This window comes from Theropithecus gelada, chromosome 14 (assembly GCF_003255815.1).
Source record: "Theropithecus gelada isolate Dixy chromosome 14, Tgel_1.0, whole genome shotgun sequence".
NCBI lineage: Eukaryota > Metazoa > Chordata > Mammalia > Primates > Cercopithecidae > Theropithecus > Theropithecus gelada.
In genome coordinates, this window is record NC_037682.1 from 14,316,621 (window position 1) to 14,331,895 (window position 15,275).

The 15,275-nt window shown below is 41.1% G+C and overlaps 1 protein-coding gene across 1 annotated transcript in view; it reads left to right on the forward strand.

The window, feature by feature from the left end:
* The window catches only part of PATL1 (PAT1 homolog 1, processing body mRNA decay factor), a 32,641-nt gene extending 19,950 nt beyond the window's left edge, over nucleotides 1–12,691 (forward strand). Inside the window, exons 15-19 of the mRNA XM_025357713.1 lie at nucleotides 1,561–1,720; nucleotides 6,392–6,547; nucleotides 10,026–10,117; nucleotides 10,212–10,361; nucleotides 10,999–12,691. Of these exons, the coding sequence (XP_025213498.1) occupies nucleotides 1,561–1,720; nucleotides 6,392–6,547; nucleotides 10,026–10,117; nucleotides 10,212–10,361; nucleotides 10,999–11,020 (580 nt within the window). The 3' untranslated portion in view covers nucleotides 11,021–12,691. The remainder of the gene's footprint in view (nucleotides 1–1,560; nucleotides 1,721–6,391; nucleotides 6,548–10,025; nucleotides 10,118–10,211; nucleotides 10,362–10,998) is intronic.
* Nucleotides 12,692–15,275: the final 2,584 nt, after the last annotated feature.

Sequence of the window (15,275 nt, forward strand, 5' to 3'; positions counted from 1 at the left end):
TTACAGATTGCACCTGATTTATGATTACTAGCATGTTTAACCTTGTAATCTTTATTATTATTAAGATCAGATATACAAACATTTATACTTCCTGGGATTTCCACAAAATATTTATATCCTGTTGAAACCATTCAGTCTTCCAATGAGGAATCCCTCTCCTACCCCATTATCTGCAAAAGAATCTTGCTCATGTTAAATGTTCTGTAAATCTTAAATACTTATTTGATATATTCAAGAGAACTACAACTTCTAATAACTCCCTTTCCTTTTACCCGTTCAAGAGAATCGCTGATCCTTCTAAGCCAGGACATACACAAAACCAAACATAAGAATAAGCACTTCCGCCGGGCACAGTGGCTCACGCCTGTAATCCCAGCACTTTGGGAGGCCGAGGCGGGCGGATCACAAGGTCAGGAGATCGAGACCACGGTGAAACCCCGTTTCTACTAAAAATACAAAAAATTAGCCGGGCGCGGTGGCGGGCGCCTGTAGTCCCAGCTACTTGGGAGGCTGAGGCAGGAGAATGGCGTGAACCCGGGAGGCGGAGCTTGCAGTGAGCTGAGATTGCGCCACTGCACTCCAGCCTGGGCGACAGAGCGAGACTCTGTCTCAAAAAAAAAAAAAAAAAAAAGAAAAAAGAATAAGCACTTCCTTTTCAACACACCTTGTCTGGAGTTAGGCTGACAGGGAACTGGTTGAATAAATGGTTTATCCATAGATTGGAATGTTATCTAGCCATTAAAATGTATGTGGTTGAAATATATTTATTGACATAGAAATAAGTTGTTGAGTGAAAAAAGTCAAGGTAAAAAACCATATGCATTCTATGAGCCCATTGTTTTATGAAAGAAAAAAATATGTAATACAAAGCAAAATGTTGTTTAAAATGGTAACACTAATTAACTCTGAGTTGATGAATGTTTTTCTTTTTTTTTTTTTTTTTTTTTTAAAGCTATTGCTCTGTTAACCTATGTTATTTGTATGGTTACTTAAAAGTTAAGAGAGGGAGGCCAAGCACTTTGGGACCCTGAGGGGGTGGATCACTTGAGGTCAGGAATTCAGAGACCAGCCTGGCCAACATGGTGAAACCCTGTCTCTAGAAAAATACAAAAATCAGCTGGTCATGGTGGCAGGCATCTATTGTCCCAGCTGCTTGGGAGGCTGAGGCAGGAGAATCACTTGAATCCAAGAGGTGGAGGCTGCAGTGAGCCAAGACAGCGCCACTGCACTCCAGCCTGGGTAACAAAGTGAGACATTGTCTAAAAAAAAAAAAAAAAAAGAGAAAAAAAAAAAGAAAAAAAGTTAAGGAAATTAGTGCATACAGTTGGCCAAGTTTTTTTTTAACCATATAATTTGTGAAATGATGATTTTCTACATTTGTAAAACCTGAAAATTTACTTTTTATTTGGTTGAGATTTGGAGAAGTAATTCCTACTAATTTATTTTATTGTAGAATGAAAATGAATGCAGTATATTCATTCAGTAACATCTAAGAGGAAAAAAATGAGGGTTTCTTAATTGTTCTTGCTGACCTAAGTTGGCATTTTTCTTCCGTTGCAGGCCTAGTGATGACCACTTTGTACAGATCATGTGTATCCGAAAAGGGAAGAGAATGGTTGCCCGTATTCTTCCTTTCCTCTCCACAGAGCAAGCAGCTGACATTCTCATGACAACAGCCAGGAACCTCCCTTTCCTTATCAAGAAGGATGCACAAGATGAGGTGACTATGCAAGATGGGACATCTTGCCTTTGAGTCTTTATAACTGATAAGATTTCTAGAATGCAAACTTATTTTCCTCTCCTCTTCCCTTTTGTATTTTTGTCTAATCTTTGGCCGTGTGATTTGATTATTTAAAACAAAACCTTTAGTATTTCAGGCCTATATTTTTAATCCCATATTTGGTCAAACAGACTACGTTTCTAAACATGAGAAAAACAACAATTCCCTCTTACTTGACATAGTTGTGAAGATGTGGTCTGTATCAGAATTACTTGTGTAGATAAGTCAGTTCCACCCCAAACTGCTGAATCAGAATTTACAGAAGGATTAGGGTTTTTGTATCTTAGTCTCCAACTGAATCTGATGTTCACTGAAGTTTGAAAACTTTTAGTCTTGGTTACTTTGCTAGATATAAAGTATCATTATTGGTCTGTTATCAGTAGCTTAACATTAGCCTGTAGACTTAGTTAAATGGTATCCCACAGCAGTTGAGCTAGTCCCCTTTTGGTTTCTTTTTTTTTTTTTTGAGACAGAGTTTTGCTCTGTCACACAGGCAGGAGTGCAATGGTGTCATCTTGGCTCACTGCAACCTCTGTGTCCCAGGCTCAGGTGATTCTCCCACCTCCTGAGTAGCTGGGACTACAGGCATGCGCCACCATGCTCGGCTAATTTTTTTACCTTTTGTAGAGACGGGGTTTTGCCACGTTGCCCAGACTGGTCTCAAACTCCTGGACTCATGCAGTCCTCTTGCCTTGGCCTCCCAAAGTGCTAGGATTACAGGCTTGAGCCACTGCGTCCAACCCGAGCCAGCCCCTTAAATAATTTTTATCATGATCTAAACTGGGCTGGAATTTTAACATGGTTATCACATGTGCAAGTTAATTCTTGGTTAGAGTTTTTCTCTCCTTATCCTTGTCATAGCACACCTGAAAGATGAGCAAAATTTAGAATAGTCTTAAGAAGTTCAAAATAAGAAATTGATAAAAGTAGGACAAAGGATGAATATTAGTGCAAGATTCAGAGTAGTGAAATATATGAGAGTGAACCTGTTATAGACTACAAGTTGAGTAATAACCATCTAAGTAATGAGTCCCCAGAAAACACAGAACACCAGAATACCTTCTAAATGGTATGCTACAAAAGGGAAACTATTCCTTCATAGATCCTTGAAATGTTAGCATCTGCAGAAGAAATGAAAGAGAAGTTTAGGTCTCATTGAAAGCAGTGAAGTGGGTTGGGACAAGTATATATTTAAAAGATTTGGCTGGGCACAGTGGCTTACACCTATAATCCCAACACTTTGGGAGGCTGAGGCAAGTGGATCACTTGAGGCCAAGAGTTCAAGACCAGCCTGGAGCAACATGGTGAAAACCTGTCTCTACTAAAACTAGAGGAAAAAAAAAAAACCAAAAAACTGAGCCGGACACAGTAGTGTATGCCTATGGTCCCAGCTACTCAAAAAAAAAAAAAAAAAAAAAAAGATTCCACAAATGAAAAATGAGTTGGGGAAAAGTTCCAGTATTTGAGGTTTATCCTAGAAAATAGAAGACCAGACTAAAAAAGTAACAGCTACCTTAGAGCATGTAAATTGTATGCAGTGTAATGGGCACTTGTAATCCCACCAGAGCTCTTCTGTGGAAACAAGTTTGGGAGATATTTGCTGAATACTTCTATGTGCCAGGCACTATTTTACCTCCTAGAAATACAGCACCTAGTTCTAGGTGCTAAAAGATAAGAGTACAAAAATGCCTGCTTTCGTAGAGCTTACCTGCTAGGGAGGAAAGTTTGGCTAAATATCAAGGCTGATTTTTTACCTGTATGTTTTAAGGAGTAATAAACCATATCTCTAAATACCATTTTCTTGAAGTAATAGCTGGTTCTAGGTCTGAATCATGAAATGTACAAGATATCCTGGAATATATCGTGCCAGAAAGCAAGAAGTTAATAGATTACTAGTGTCCTGTCTAAAGGATGCACAAACTAATTTCAAGGGACTCACATTGGCCAAAAGTGGAATAATTTTCATCAGAAAGAACAATTACAGCAGTAGATTGAAATATATCAAATATATTTAATGAGTTAATAATGTTTAAGCATATATTGATCTCCTTTGGAGACTACTAGACCATCAACTCACTATTCAGAAAATTGGTAAATAAAGGAAAAGAAAAGCATTTATCCTGCCTTTCCATTAAAACCAAATGTCATGGTAATCAGACAGTTGATAATACAAAGTTCTTCTTTGTAGAAGAATTTTCGCTAATAAATACAAAAGAAATGATAAAATTAGAAAATAACTGTTTTCACAAACCTCAATGGAAAAGCAGTCAATCTAGACAGTGCTCATTACTGGCTGCTAAAAGCATTAGGTAAAAAGTGGATGGGGAACTTTACAGTGGTTGGAGCAGCCTGGCAACACGTGAACCCGCTGATGAACTCTTAACACCTCTAAGAGTGGGACAACCAAGCACTGTGCTTTTTTTTTTTTAAAAAAAAAAAAAAAAAACAAAAGGAAACAGAGTCTTCCTATGTTTCCAGGCTTGTCTCAAGCTCCTGGGCTCAAGCAATCTTCCCATCTCTGCTTCCTAAAATGCAGGGATTATGGGCATGAGCCACCATACCTAGCTCTTCTTGACATAATGCAATGGAAAACACACAAGTTCTATCCATGACGTTTTCTCACATGTCCCTCCCACACCCTACTGAACCTGAATCAAATAAACCTGTTATTCTAACTATCCGTTTAGGAGGGAAACAAAGGATAGCAGAACCTGCTAAGTGATACTGCCAACATGCAGTTTGCCAAATTCAAACTACAGAACAAATGACCCAGTTTCTTTAACAGTTAAATAACAAGAGAAAAGGGCCAGTGGCAGAGGACCTGTTAGAGAGATTTTAAAAACCTTACCAGGCAAATGCAATGTGTGGATCTTGTTTGAACCATAATTAGCACAATAATGGTTCTAATACAAAGTTCAGCTGCTAAAAGACATTTTTAAAGGCATTTGGGGGAATTTGGATTTGGAACAGACACTAGATGATATTTTAAAATTATTTCCTGAGAAATGTTCTATGAAAAAAAATTATTATTTATTTTGTTAGGTATGATATTGTGAGAGATTTTGTTAGAAATACAAACTGATGTATTTTGGGATGAAATGATATGATACAGGAGGAATATGGATTTAATAAGACTGGCAAAATGTTGTTTGGTTGACGTTGAAATTGGGTGGTGAGTACATCAATGTCATTATGCTGCTGTTTGTATTTTCGTGTATGTTTTAAAATGACCATAATAAAAGCTTTTTTTATTTATAGTAGTAGACCACAAAAAATATTTTACTCCCCATTTGCGGGTGCCATTTAAAGTAAAACCAGCCATCACTTTATACCGTGGGCATTGATTGTCTGGAAGCACTCTTGATTTCCTTTGTTGTGTTATAACCTAGTTATTTATATTAATAGTTCTGTATTCTAACTTTCCAGTTGGCTACATGACAAAAGAAATAAATGACTAGAAGACTGGAATTCAACAGCCTTGGGTTCTGGCTCTAGCTGCTGGCTGTGTAACTCCAAACACTGAGTTTCTCATCACTTTATAGATTCTCTAAAAATCTATAAAAATTGGCTAATTATTTCTCTTCTTCCTCATTGAGCTTTTATAAGAATAAGAGAAAATACAATTAAATCTGAAAACACTTCTTTTTTTTTTGAGACGGAGTCTTGCTCTGTTGCCCAGGCTGGAGTGCAGTGGCGCAATCTTGGCTCACTGCAAGCTCCACCTCCCAGGTTCACGCCATTCTCCTGCCTCAGCCCCCTGTGTAGCTGGGACTACAGGCGCCCGCCACTGCACCCGGCTAATTTTTTTGTATTTTTAGTAGAGACGGGGTTTCACCATGTTAGCCAGGATGGTCTCGATCTCCTGACTTCGTGATCCTCCTGTCTCGGCCTCCCAAAGTGCTGGGATTACAGGCTTGAGCCACCGTGCCCGGCCACTGAAAACACTTCTTTTGAGACAGGGTGGGTCTCACCCTGTCACCCAAGCTGGAATGTGGTGGTGCATTCATAGTTCAATGTAACCTTGAACTCCTAGACTCAAGCAAACCTACCACCTCAGCCTACTGAGTAGCTGGTGACTACAGGTGAAATTTTTTTATTTGTTGTAGAGATGAAGTCTCACTACATTGTCCAGACTAGTCTTGAACTCCTGGCCTGAAGTGCTCTTCTGCTTGGCCTTTAACCTATCTTAGAGTGCTTCTCACAGTATATTGAAATTGCCAATTAACCCATATCTCCTCCGCTGTACTTTAGATCCCTGAGGTTCTGTGTCCTGTTTGCCATTTGTTTTTAGCCCATGGGGCCTGGCAGAGTGTAAGCATTTAAGAATATTTATGGGATGAGTTAAAATATTGATGTTTTAGCATAACTCTCGGTATGTATTTGCGAGTGATTTTTTTTTACACCCTTGGTTCACACAAGTCGTGGTGTTTTGAGATGAAAAAGTTCTCAGTAGATAGCTTAGAAGTCATTGTTAAGACTCTAGTCATATCTGCCAGACTTGTGCCTTAAGTGGTTGAATATGCAAATGAGCATCCTTCCATCCATGCCCCTGATGGAGGGTAACTGAAGTAACACATGCCAGGATATAATGCTTTTATTTATTTTTTGTAGGTGCTGCCATGCTTACTGAGTCCCTTCTCTCTCCTCCTCTATCATCTTCCATCAGTGACTATCACCAGCCTTTTGCAACAGCTAATGAACCTACCTCAAAGTGCAGCTACACCAGCACCCTCCAATCCTCACCTCACTGCTGTGCTCCAAAACAAGGTGATCTTGCCCTCTTCAGTCCTTGAACTTTGTGAAGTGTCTTAATTTGCATTATAGATTAAAATAATGGCTGCTGTATCTCTAGCAACTTGTGAAAAAGGCTTCTTTCAGTCAAGAGTTACATTAAGCTCCTAGTAACAGAGGCTAGAAATAACAGTGGTTTCAACCAAATAGGATTTTATGTGTCTGGTGTGAAATAAATTTGATTTAGTAGCTCCACAGTCATCAGGGATCCAGGCTTTTTCACTTTTTTTCCTCTGCCATTCTTAGCAGTGGCTTCCATGTTCATTATTCCTCATGGTCCAAGATGGCTGTGGAATTCAAGATTCAGCTTTACATCAAGAAGGATGGATGGATTTTGGAGGGCAAAAAGGTGTGGACCAGCTGCCCATCTTCCTTATTGAGACTTTTTCCAGGAGTTCTAACCAAAAACTTCTACTTACTGTTAATAGCCAGGACATTGTCACATGGCCACACCTAAGTGCAGGGAAGGCTAGAAAATACCTTCTAGTTTGTGCCATTGTCATGACACATAAGAGTTCTGATAATGGGTAGGAAGGCATATTAGGTAGGCATTTAGCAGTCTCTGTCATAGTAGAATCATCCATTTCATACTTTATTTGCATCAGGTTAAAGATTCAGAGATTCCTAGGAGAAGCATTATATGAAGTGAAGAATATGAATTTTTAGTCCTTGCCTGCTACTGTCTAGCTTTGTGACCTTGGACAGATGATACCACATTGCTGAATCAGTTTCCTGGTCTATAAGATGGAGGTGATGATTAGACTTCATAGAGTTGTCCTGGTACTTAAATGAGATAACAGTTGTAAGTGCTTCGATATAATACCTGGTACATAGTAGTTACTCATTAAGGGCCATTCTATGTATAGTAGAGATGAAAAAGTGGTCTCAAGGCCTCTTGCTCCTTTGCACCTGAAAACCTGCCAAAGCATGACACTAAAGGGTGGTATATCAGAGGCAGAAGAAGTGACAGTGCCTCCGGGGACATTAGATGGGGTTCTGGAGTGATCAGGAATGTGCCTTTCTGTTATTTGGTCTCTTAGTTTTAATTTTAGTAAAGGCAGTAGTAGTTTTTTTCTGAGAATAACATGAAAAGGGATTTTTTTTTTTTTTTTAATCAGGGTCTGCTCTGTCACCCAGGCCAGAGTGCAGTGGCAAGATCTTGACTCACTGCAACCTCTGCCTCCTGGGCTCAAGCCATATTCGCACCTCAGCCTTCCAAGTAGATGGAACTACAGGCACGTGCCACCACGCCCAACTAATTTTGTGTATTTTTTGTAGAGGTGGGGTTTCGCCATGTTGCCCAGGCTGGTCTCTATCCGCCGTCCTCGGCCTCCCAAAGTGTTGGGATTATAGGCATGAGCTACTGTAACTGGCCATGAAGGGAAATTTTGTAGAAAAGTGAGGTTACCTGTCCTCTGAGTGAGCTTAGAAAGTTGGGATGGAATCCCACAGTACTGCCAGCCTTCCTTTTATGGTCCATTTATAGCTATGAGTCATATATTTAACCTAGATCTTGTCCCTATTTGTATTTTCTTTTTTGAGACAGGATCTCACTCTGTCACCCAGGCTTCAGTGCAGTGGCACAGTCATAGCTCATTGCAGCCTCAACTTTCTGGACTCAAAGTGATCCTCCCACCTCAGCCTTTTAAGTAGCATGTGCCACCATGCCCAATTGACTTTTTTTTTTTTTTGAGACAGAGCCTTGCTCTATCACCCAGGCCAGAGTGCAGTGGTAATATGTTGGCTCACTGCAACCCCTGCCTCCCAGGTTCAAGCGATTCTCCTGCCTCAGCCCCCCAAGTAGCTGGGATTACAGGTGCCCACCACCACACCGGGCTAATATTTGTATTTTTAGCAGAGACGGAGTTTCACCATGTTGGCCAGGCTGGTCCGGAACTCCTGACCTCACATGAGCCTGCCTCAACCTCCCAAAGGGCTGGGATTACAGGTGTGAGCCACCATACCCAGCCTCCGATTGATTTTTATATTTTTTGCAAAAACAGGGTCTCACTATGTTGCTCTGGCTGGTCTTGAACTCCTGGACTCAAGTAGTCCTGCCTTCACCTCCCAAAGTGCTGGAACTACAGGCATGAGCCACCATGCCCATGCCCAGTCCCCTGTTCATTTTTTTTTTTTCTTTTGAGACAGAGTCTCCCTCTATCGCTCAGGCTGGAGTGCAGTGGCATGATCTCAGCTCACTGCAAACCCCGCCTCCTGGGTTCACACCATTCTCCTGCCTCCCCAGTAGCTGGGACTACAGGCACCCGCCACCACGCCCAGCTAATTTTTTGTGTTGTTTAGTAGAGACGGGGTTTCACTGTGTTAGCCAGGATGATCTCGCTCTCCACCCGCTTTGGCCTCCCAAAGTGCTGGGATTACATGTGTGAGCCACTGCGCCTGGCCCATAATTTTATCCTATGCCCCAAATACTACATTTCCTGATTTTACTGTCTACTAAATAAAACACATTTTTATATATTACTTTTTTTTTTTTTTTTAAGATGGAGTTCCACTCGTGTTGCCCAGGCTGGAGTGCAATGGTGTGATCTTGGCTCACTGCAACCTCCATTTCCCGGGTTTGAGCAATTCTCCTGCCTCAGCCTCCCAAGTAGCTGGGATTACAGGCATGTGCCACCATGCCTGTCTAATTTTCTATTTTTAGTAGAGATGGGATTTCACCATTTTGGTCAGGCTGGTCTCAAACTCCTGACCTCAGGTGATCCACCCACCTCGGCCTCCCAAAGTGCTGGGATTACAGGCATGAGCCACCACACCTGACCATTTTTATATATTTCATACTCTAAAGCATGTTTCTGAATTTTAATTATAGATACGGTATATACGTCTGTTTACCCTTTCTCTTTATTTTTTAGATTTTTATTAACATTCTCTCTAAGACTTTATATTTCCAGATAGAGATGTGCTTTTTAATGAAAAGTTTCCCTTTATACCATGTTTATTTCAGTTGTCCTTATTTGTATATTTTCCTACAGTTTATACCTTGTTTCTTAATTCAAAATATCTTACTGTATTTAATGGTTTTTCTTTTTTTTTCCTGATTTTAATTTCTGTATCAAAGTTGGTCTTCATTGACTTTCCTTTTTAGCCTATTTCAGTTCTCATAAATAAGAGAAAAGTCAAATTCTACATTATCCATGGCAAGGAAAAACCATCTGTTAACCTCAGCATGGGGAACAGAGAGGCGTGTTGGACACCATGACTTTCCGTTTCTGTTGGCTGCGCCTGGCCACTGCTATCCCAGAAAAAAACCTGGAGAGAGACATAGCCTTTCAACTCATGCTTGTCTGATCTTTGCCTGGTTTCACAGAAAAGCACAGTGGTGAGGTCATTTTGATTTAGAGCCGTTCCCCATCTGATGCCAGGATCCCTTTAACAGTGGTGGAGGAGGTCTAGACGCAGTGTTGAGTTTGATTCCCTCTGTCTTCTCTCGTAGTTTGGCCTGTCACTGCTCCTTATCCTCCTGAGCCGTGGTGAAGACCTACAGAGTTCAGACCCTGCTACAGAATCAACGCAAAATAATCAGTGGTCAGTGTGGACTGTTTCTTCTCTTATTTTAAGTTATTTGAGGTAATCTTTTAAATTTTTGTCTCATAATATTATTATGGGTCTTCCCTGTCAGGACGGAGGTGATGTTCATGGCAACACGAGAACTTCTACGAATTCCCCAAGCAGCCTTGGCCAAGCCAATCTCTATACCTACAAACCTAGTGTCCCTCTTTTCTCGCTATGTTGACCAGCAGAAATTGAACTTGCTGGAGACAAAACTGCAGTAAGTTTGAAACAGGAGAGTTTCACATCTCACTAAAGCTGGGACTTGAGAAGTTATGGTGGGGAGGCTGGGAGCGGTGGCTCACACCTGTAATCCTAGCACTTTAGGACACCCAGGAGGGTGGATCACTTGAGGCCAGGAGTTCCAGACCAGCCTGACCAAAATGGTGAAACCCTGTCTACTAAAAAAATACAAAAATTAGCCAGGTGTGGTGGTGCATGCCTGTAATCCCAGCTATTCAGTAGGCTGAGGTATGAAAATCATTTAAACCCAGGAGGCAGAGATTGCAGTGAGCTGAGATCGCGCCACTGCACTACAGCCTGGGTGACAGAGCAAGACCCTGTCTCAAAAAAATAAATAAATAAAAAGAAGGTATGATTGGGGTGAAGGGGGGAATAAAACTGAATTTGGTGGAAGAGATTGATTTTTTATTAACTATTTGTGTCTATCTGTTAGATATAAAACACTGAACTGGGTACAACAGGGCCTTCATAAAAGATGACTAAATGCTAAGGGTAGAGAAGTATCTCGGGTGTTTTGTTATGAGAAGTCTTACAAAGATGTAACTGTAATATGAAAGATTGCCTTTTGTTTTAACTCATTTATACAATTTTCCTTTCTCTCCTTTTACCCCTAGGCTAGTTCAGGGGATACGATAAAAGATCTCCAAATGTGTCCTGTACCTCCTTTTGGCTGTCACCTGCATTGCTGCCATCACCAATGGAGTGTTTTTAATGAGGGAGGGAAGGTAGCTTTTTCCCCAAAGCAAAGTCTTGTGGGATCGATTCCTGTTTACAGGGGTTGTCTCTCTAAATGTCAGATATTTCCCCACTGCTCTATGAAATTTGGCTGGGTGATACTTCTGCTGGTTTCTTCTTTACCTTCTATGTTACAGTTCTGCATGTCCTACTTTTACTCAGTTCTCAATTTTGCATTTTCTTTGCCCTAGAGACAAAAGTGTAATCTCTCCCTTTATCCCACCACTACTCCAGCTCAGAGTAGATTGTAGCCTGCCAAAGGATTCCTTCCCTCATCCTATTGAAGTTGTTTTTTCATTGCCCCATATTAATATGACTATAGAAGAGCCAATTAAGTAGAAATCAAGATATACACACACACGTAGATACACACACACACCCCATAAATGTATTTATGTGGTCTTCAGAGGGTCCTTAAAGAATGAATTTTAGATTGAAAAATATTTAGTTGTCTCATTACTTCCTCTAAACACAAACCAGCTGATGTATTTTAATCTGTTTCTGTTCTATCTTGTAATTAATTTGGTGGGTTCTACTTGTTTTAACATAAATAAAGAGTATGCAGCACGTTTAATAAAATCAGAACTCTTAATTGGCTTATGCCCAAATCTAGGCTGAGAAGTCCTTTTTCTTCTTCCCACCTTTATTTCCTTAGTTTCTGTCCACCTTAATGGAAATAGCACATGGTTATGTCTTTTTCCTGCTACAACTACAGTGTACTTGAGCCTTTCCCTCAAGTGCATTTGAAGTCACCCAGGATGGTCCTCACTAGTAGCCTGCTTTGGCAGTGTGGCTTTTTGCACACTTGCCCTGTCTTCCAGAGACTACTTCAGTAAGCCATGCTTCCTTCTTCCCCACTTTTATTTGGTGTCATGAATAGAAACTTCCAGCTGTAACCATGGAAGCTCAGTTTGGCCTGCTTTACTTTTTAGTCTCCACACCATGGGCAGAACTGCTGTCCTTACTACTTCATCTCACCCAAGTCCCGTTCCCAGGCAGCCAGGGGCCTGGGTTTGAATAATTGCAGGGCCAGCCTGCCATGATCTTTCTCACTTACTCCTCTCCCATTCAGCAATCAACCAGACTAAGGAGTTTTGACCCCTAGTGATTACAGCCCTGAAGAAAATTAAATTTGAATTAATTTTACATGGCCTTCCTGATCTTTCTGCTGTTCTTACCTTTTCGAATGTAGTTGGGGGGTGGGGGGGCAGGTTATGATATTTAAAGAGAATAAACATTTTGCACATACATGTATTGTACAACAGTAAGATCCTCTGTTAAAACCAGCTGTCCTTGTTCTCCATCTCCATTTCTTCCCATGCTGTAACCCCAGGCTCCACCAGCTGTTCCCCAGTGACGTTACCTAGCTTCCCTCTACCGTTATCTACTGACCATTTCCACTACACGCCTTTCCTACCTTCCCTTCACAACCAATCAAGTGAATACTTGATTATTATCTCTTCCTTACTGTGCTTTATCTTTTTTGTTTTGTTCTAATTAATGAAAATAAAAGTTTCTAAATTTACATTTTTATAGGGTATTGTAAATAAAAACAAATTGTATACTTAAAAATGAGTGCCTGCATTTCTACTTTGTTACCTCAGAATATGATTTTTATGTTTCTAGCATATTTAGATAGACTGGCAACTTGATGTTGGGGATTAAAGATATTATTACCTATATTTTTACCTTTTTAATTTTGTTGCAAAGAAGACATTTTTATATAGTAACTTTTCTTTAAAAATCTAAGATGCTTTCAGTTTCTCCTCCCCCCATTTTAACTATACGACAAAATTATAAATTGTAGTAGATAAACTGTAGTTTGTCTTCTCCATCCTGCCCATCTCTGGGCACTGAGGAATCTGTCCCCGTTTAAGAGACTCATGTAGCCCAATGAGGCATTCAGCTGCCTTCATGGATAGTATGTACTTAGTTCTGAGCATATTGTATTTCAAAATTCATCTCTTCAAAGAAGATGGGAAAAGGTTGGTCATTCTTTATAGTAAATTTATTTTTATTATTTCAGACTTGAGTATCATTTTTACTCTAAAATGCTCAAGATAAAAGATTCAGCAAACACATAGAAAGGGGCAAAAAAAGTGGGGTTTTGTTTTCAAGACAGGGTTTCTGTTGCTCAGGCTGGAGTGCAGTGGCACAGTAGCACAATCACCACTCACGGCAGCCTCAATCTCCCAGGCTCAAGTGATCCGCCTCAGCCTCCCAAGTAACTGGGACTACAGGTGTGCACCACCACACCTGGCTAATTTTTATACTTTTTTGTAGAGTCGAGATCTCCCTATGTTGCCCAGGCTGGTCTTGAACTCCCAGGCTCAAGTGATCCTCCCACCTTGGCCCCCCAAAATGCTGGGAGTACAGGTGTGAATCACTGCACACAGCCTGAAGGTTTTTTCTTTTTTTGAGACGAGTTTCTCTGTCACCCAGGTTACAGTGCAGTGACACAATCACGGCTCACTGCAGCCTCTACCTCCCAGGCTCAAGCAGTTCTCCCACCTCAGCCTCCCAAGTAGCTGGGACTACTATAGGTGGGTGCCATCATGCCCAGCTAATTTTTTTGATTTTTAGTAGAGATGAGGTCTTGCTACATTGCCCAGGCTGGGCTCAAACCCCTGACTCAAGGGATTCTCCTGCCTTGGCCTCCCAAAATGCTGGATTACAGGAGTGAGCCTCCAAAGTTTTAAATGATAAAGAGACAGGAGATCATTTAACATTATGAGGTGCCTACCTACATAAAGCTTTTTTTTTTTTTTTTCCCCTGATGAGGAGATGGGTTCCTTGAGGTTCAGCAGTAGCTTGCGGAGGTGACACAGGTAATGGGCAGCAGAGCAGGAGACTCATACAGCATATTATTGCTATAAGGAAATAAAATTATCTTTCAGTAAAAGATTTATTCACACCTTTTAACATGAAACAACACAAGGTATTAATAGATAGCCCTACTTTGTTAGACTGGACTGGCCCAAGGATGCCCCTACCTTCACAGTAGACTAGATTCCAAAAGTCAGACGTGAAGAAATCCCTAGAGATCATGTAGTTCAGTCCTCACAATTTGAGGAAGCCAGATCTCTGAGAGAGCAGTGACTTGGCCAAGGTGCCACAGCTGGCTAGTAGTAAAGCCAAGAAAAAAAACTCATATGTGAGGCCAGGTGCAGTGGCTCATGCCTGTAATCCCAGCACTTTGGGAGGCCAAGGCAGGCAGATCACCTGAGGTCAGGAGTTTGAGATCAGCCTGGCCAACATGGTGAAAACCTGTCTCTCCTAAAATTACAAAATTAGCTGGGCATAGTGGCACATGCCTATAATCCCAGCTACTCGGGAGGCTGAGGCAGGAGAATCACTTGAACCTGGGAGGCAGAGGTTGCAGTGAGCTGAGATTGCACCACTACATTCCAGCCTGGGGAACAAGAGCGAAACTCCATCTCAGTCTCAAAAAAAAAAAAAAAAGAAGGCCGGGCGCGGTGGCTCACGCCTGTAATCCCAGCACTTTGGGAGGCCGAGGCGGGCGGATCACAAGGTCAGGAGATCGAGACCACGGTGAAACCCCGTCTCTACTAAAAATACAAAAAATTAGCCGGGCTTGGTGGCGGGCGCCTGTAGTCCCAGCTACTCAGGAGGCTGAGGCAGGAGAATGGCGTGAACCCGGGAGGCGGAGCTTGCAGTGAGCCGAGATCGCGCCACTGCACTCCAGCCTGGGCGACAGAGCAAGACTCCGTCTCAAAAAAAAAAAAAAAAAGAAAAGAAAAGAAAAATTTGTACATGGGATTTTACTGTGTTGCCCAGGCTGGTCTTGAACTACTGGGTCCAAATGATTCTCCCGCCTTGGCTTCCCAAAGTGTTGGGATTACAGGCATGAGCCACCGTGCCTGGTCACAAATGACTTTTAAAAGTCATGAGCCACCACGCCTGGTTCTGGGCAACATAGTAAAATCCCATGTACAATTTTTTTATTATTATTTCTTAAAAAGCTGTTTGTAAACCTCAGAGTAACTAATGAGGACAATATTAACTTCAAAAAAAATTTAGTGATGCGCTAAAATAATCTACAAGAATAAGACAGAGTTGAAAACTGATACTAATGCAAGTAATATCCTGTGTAAGAAAAAGAAGACCCTGATAAATACATAGGTAATTAACCCTA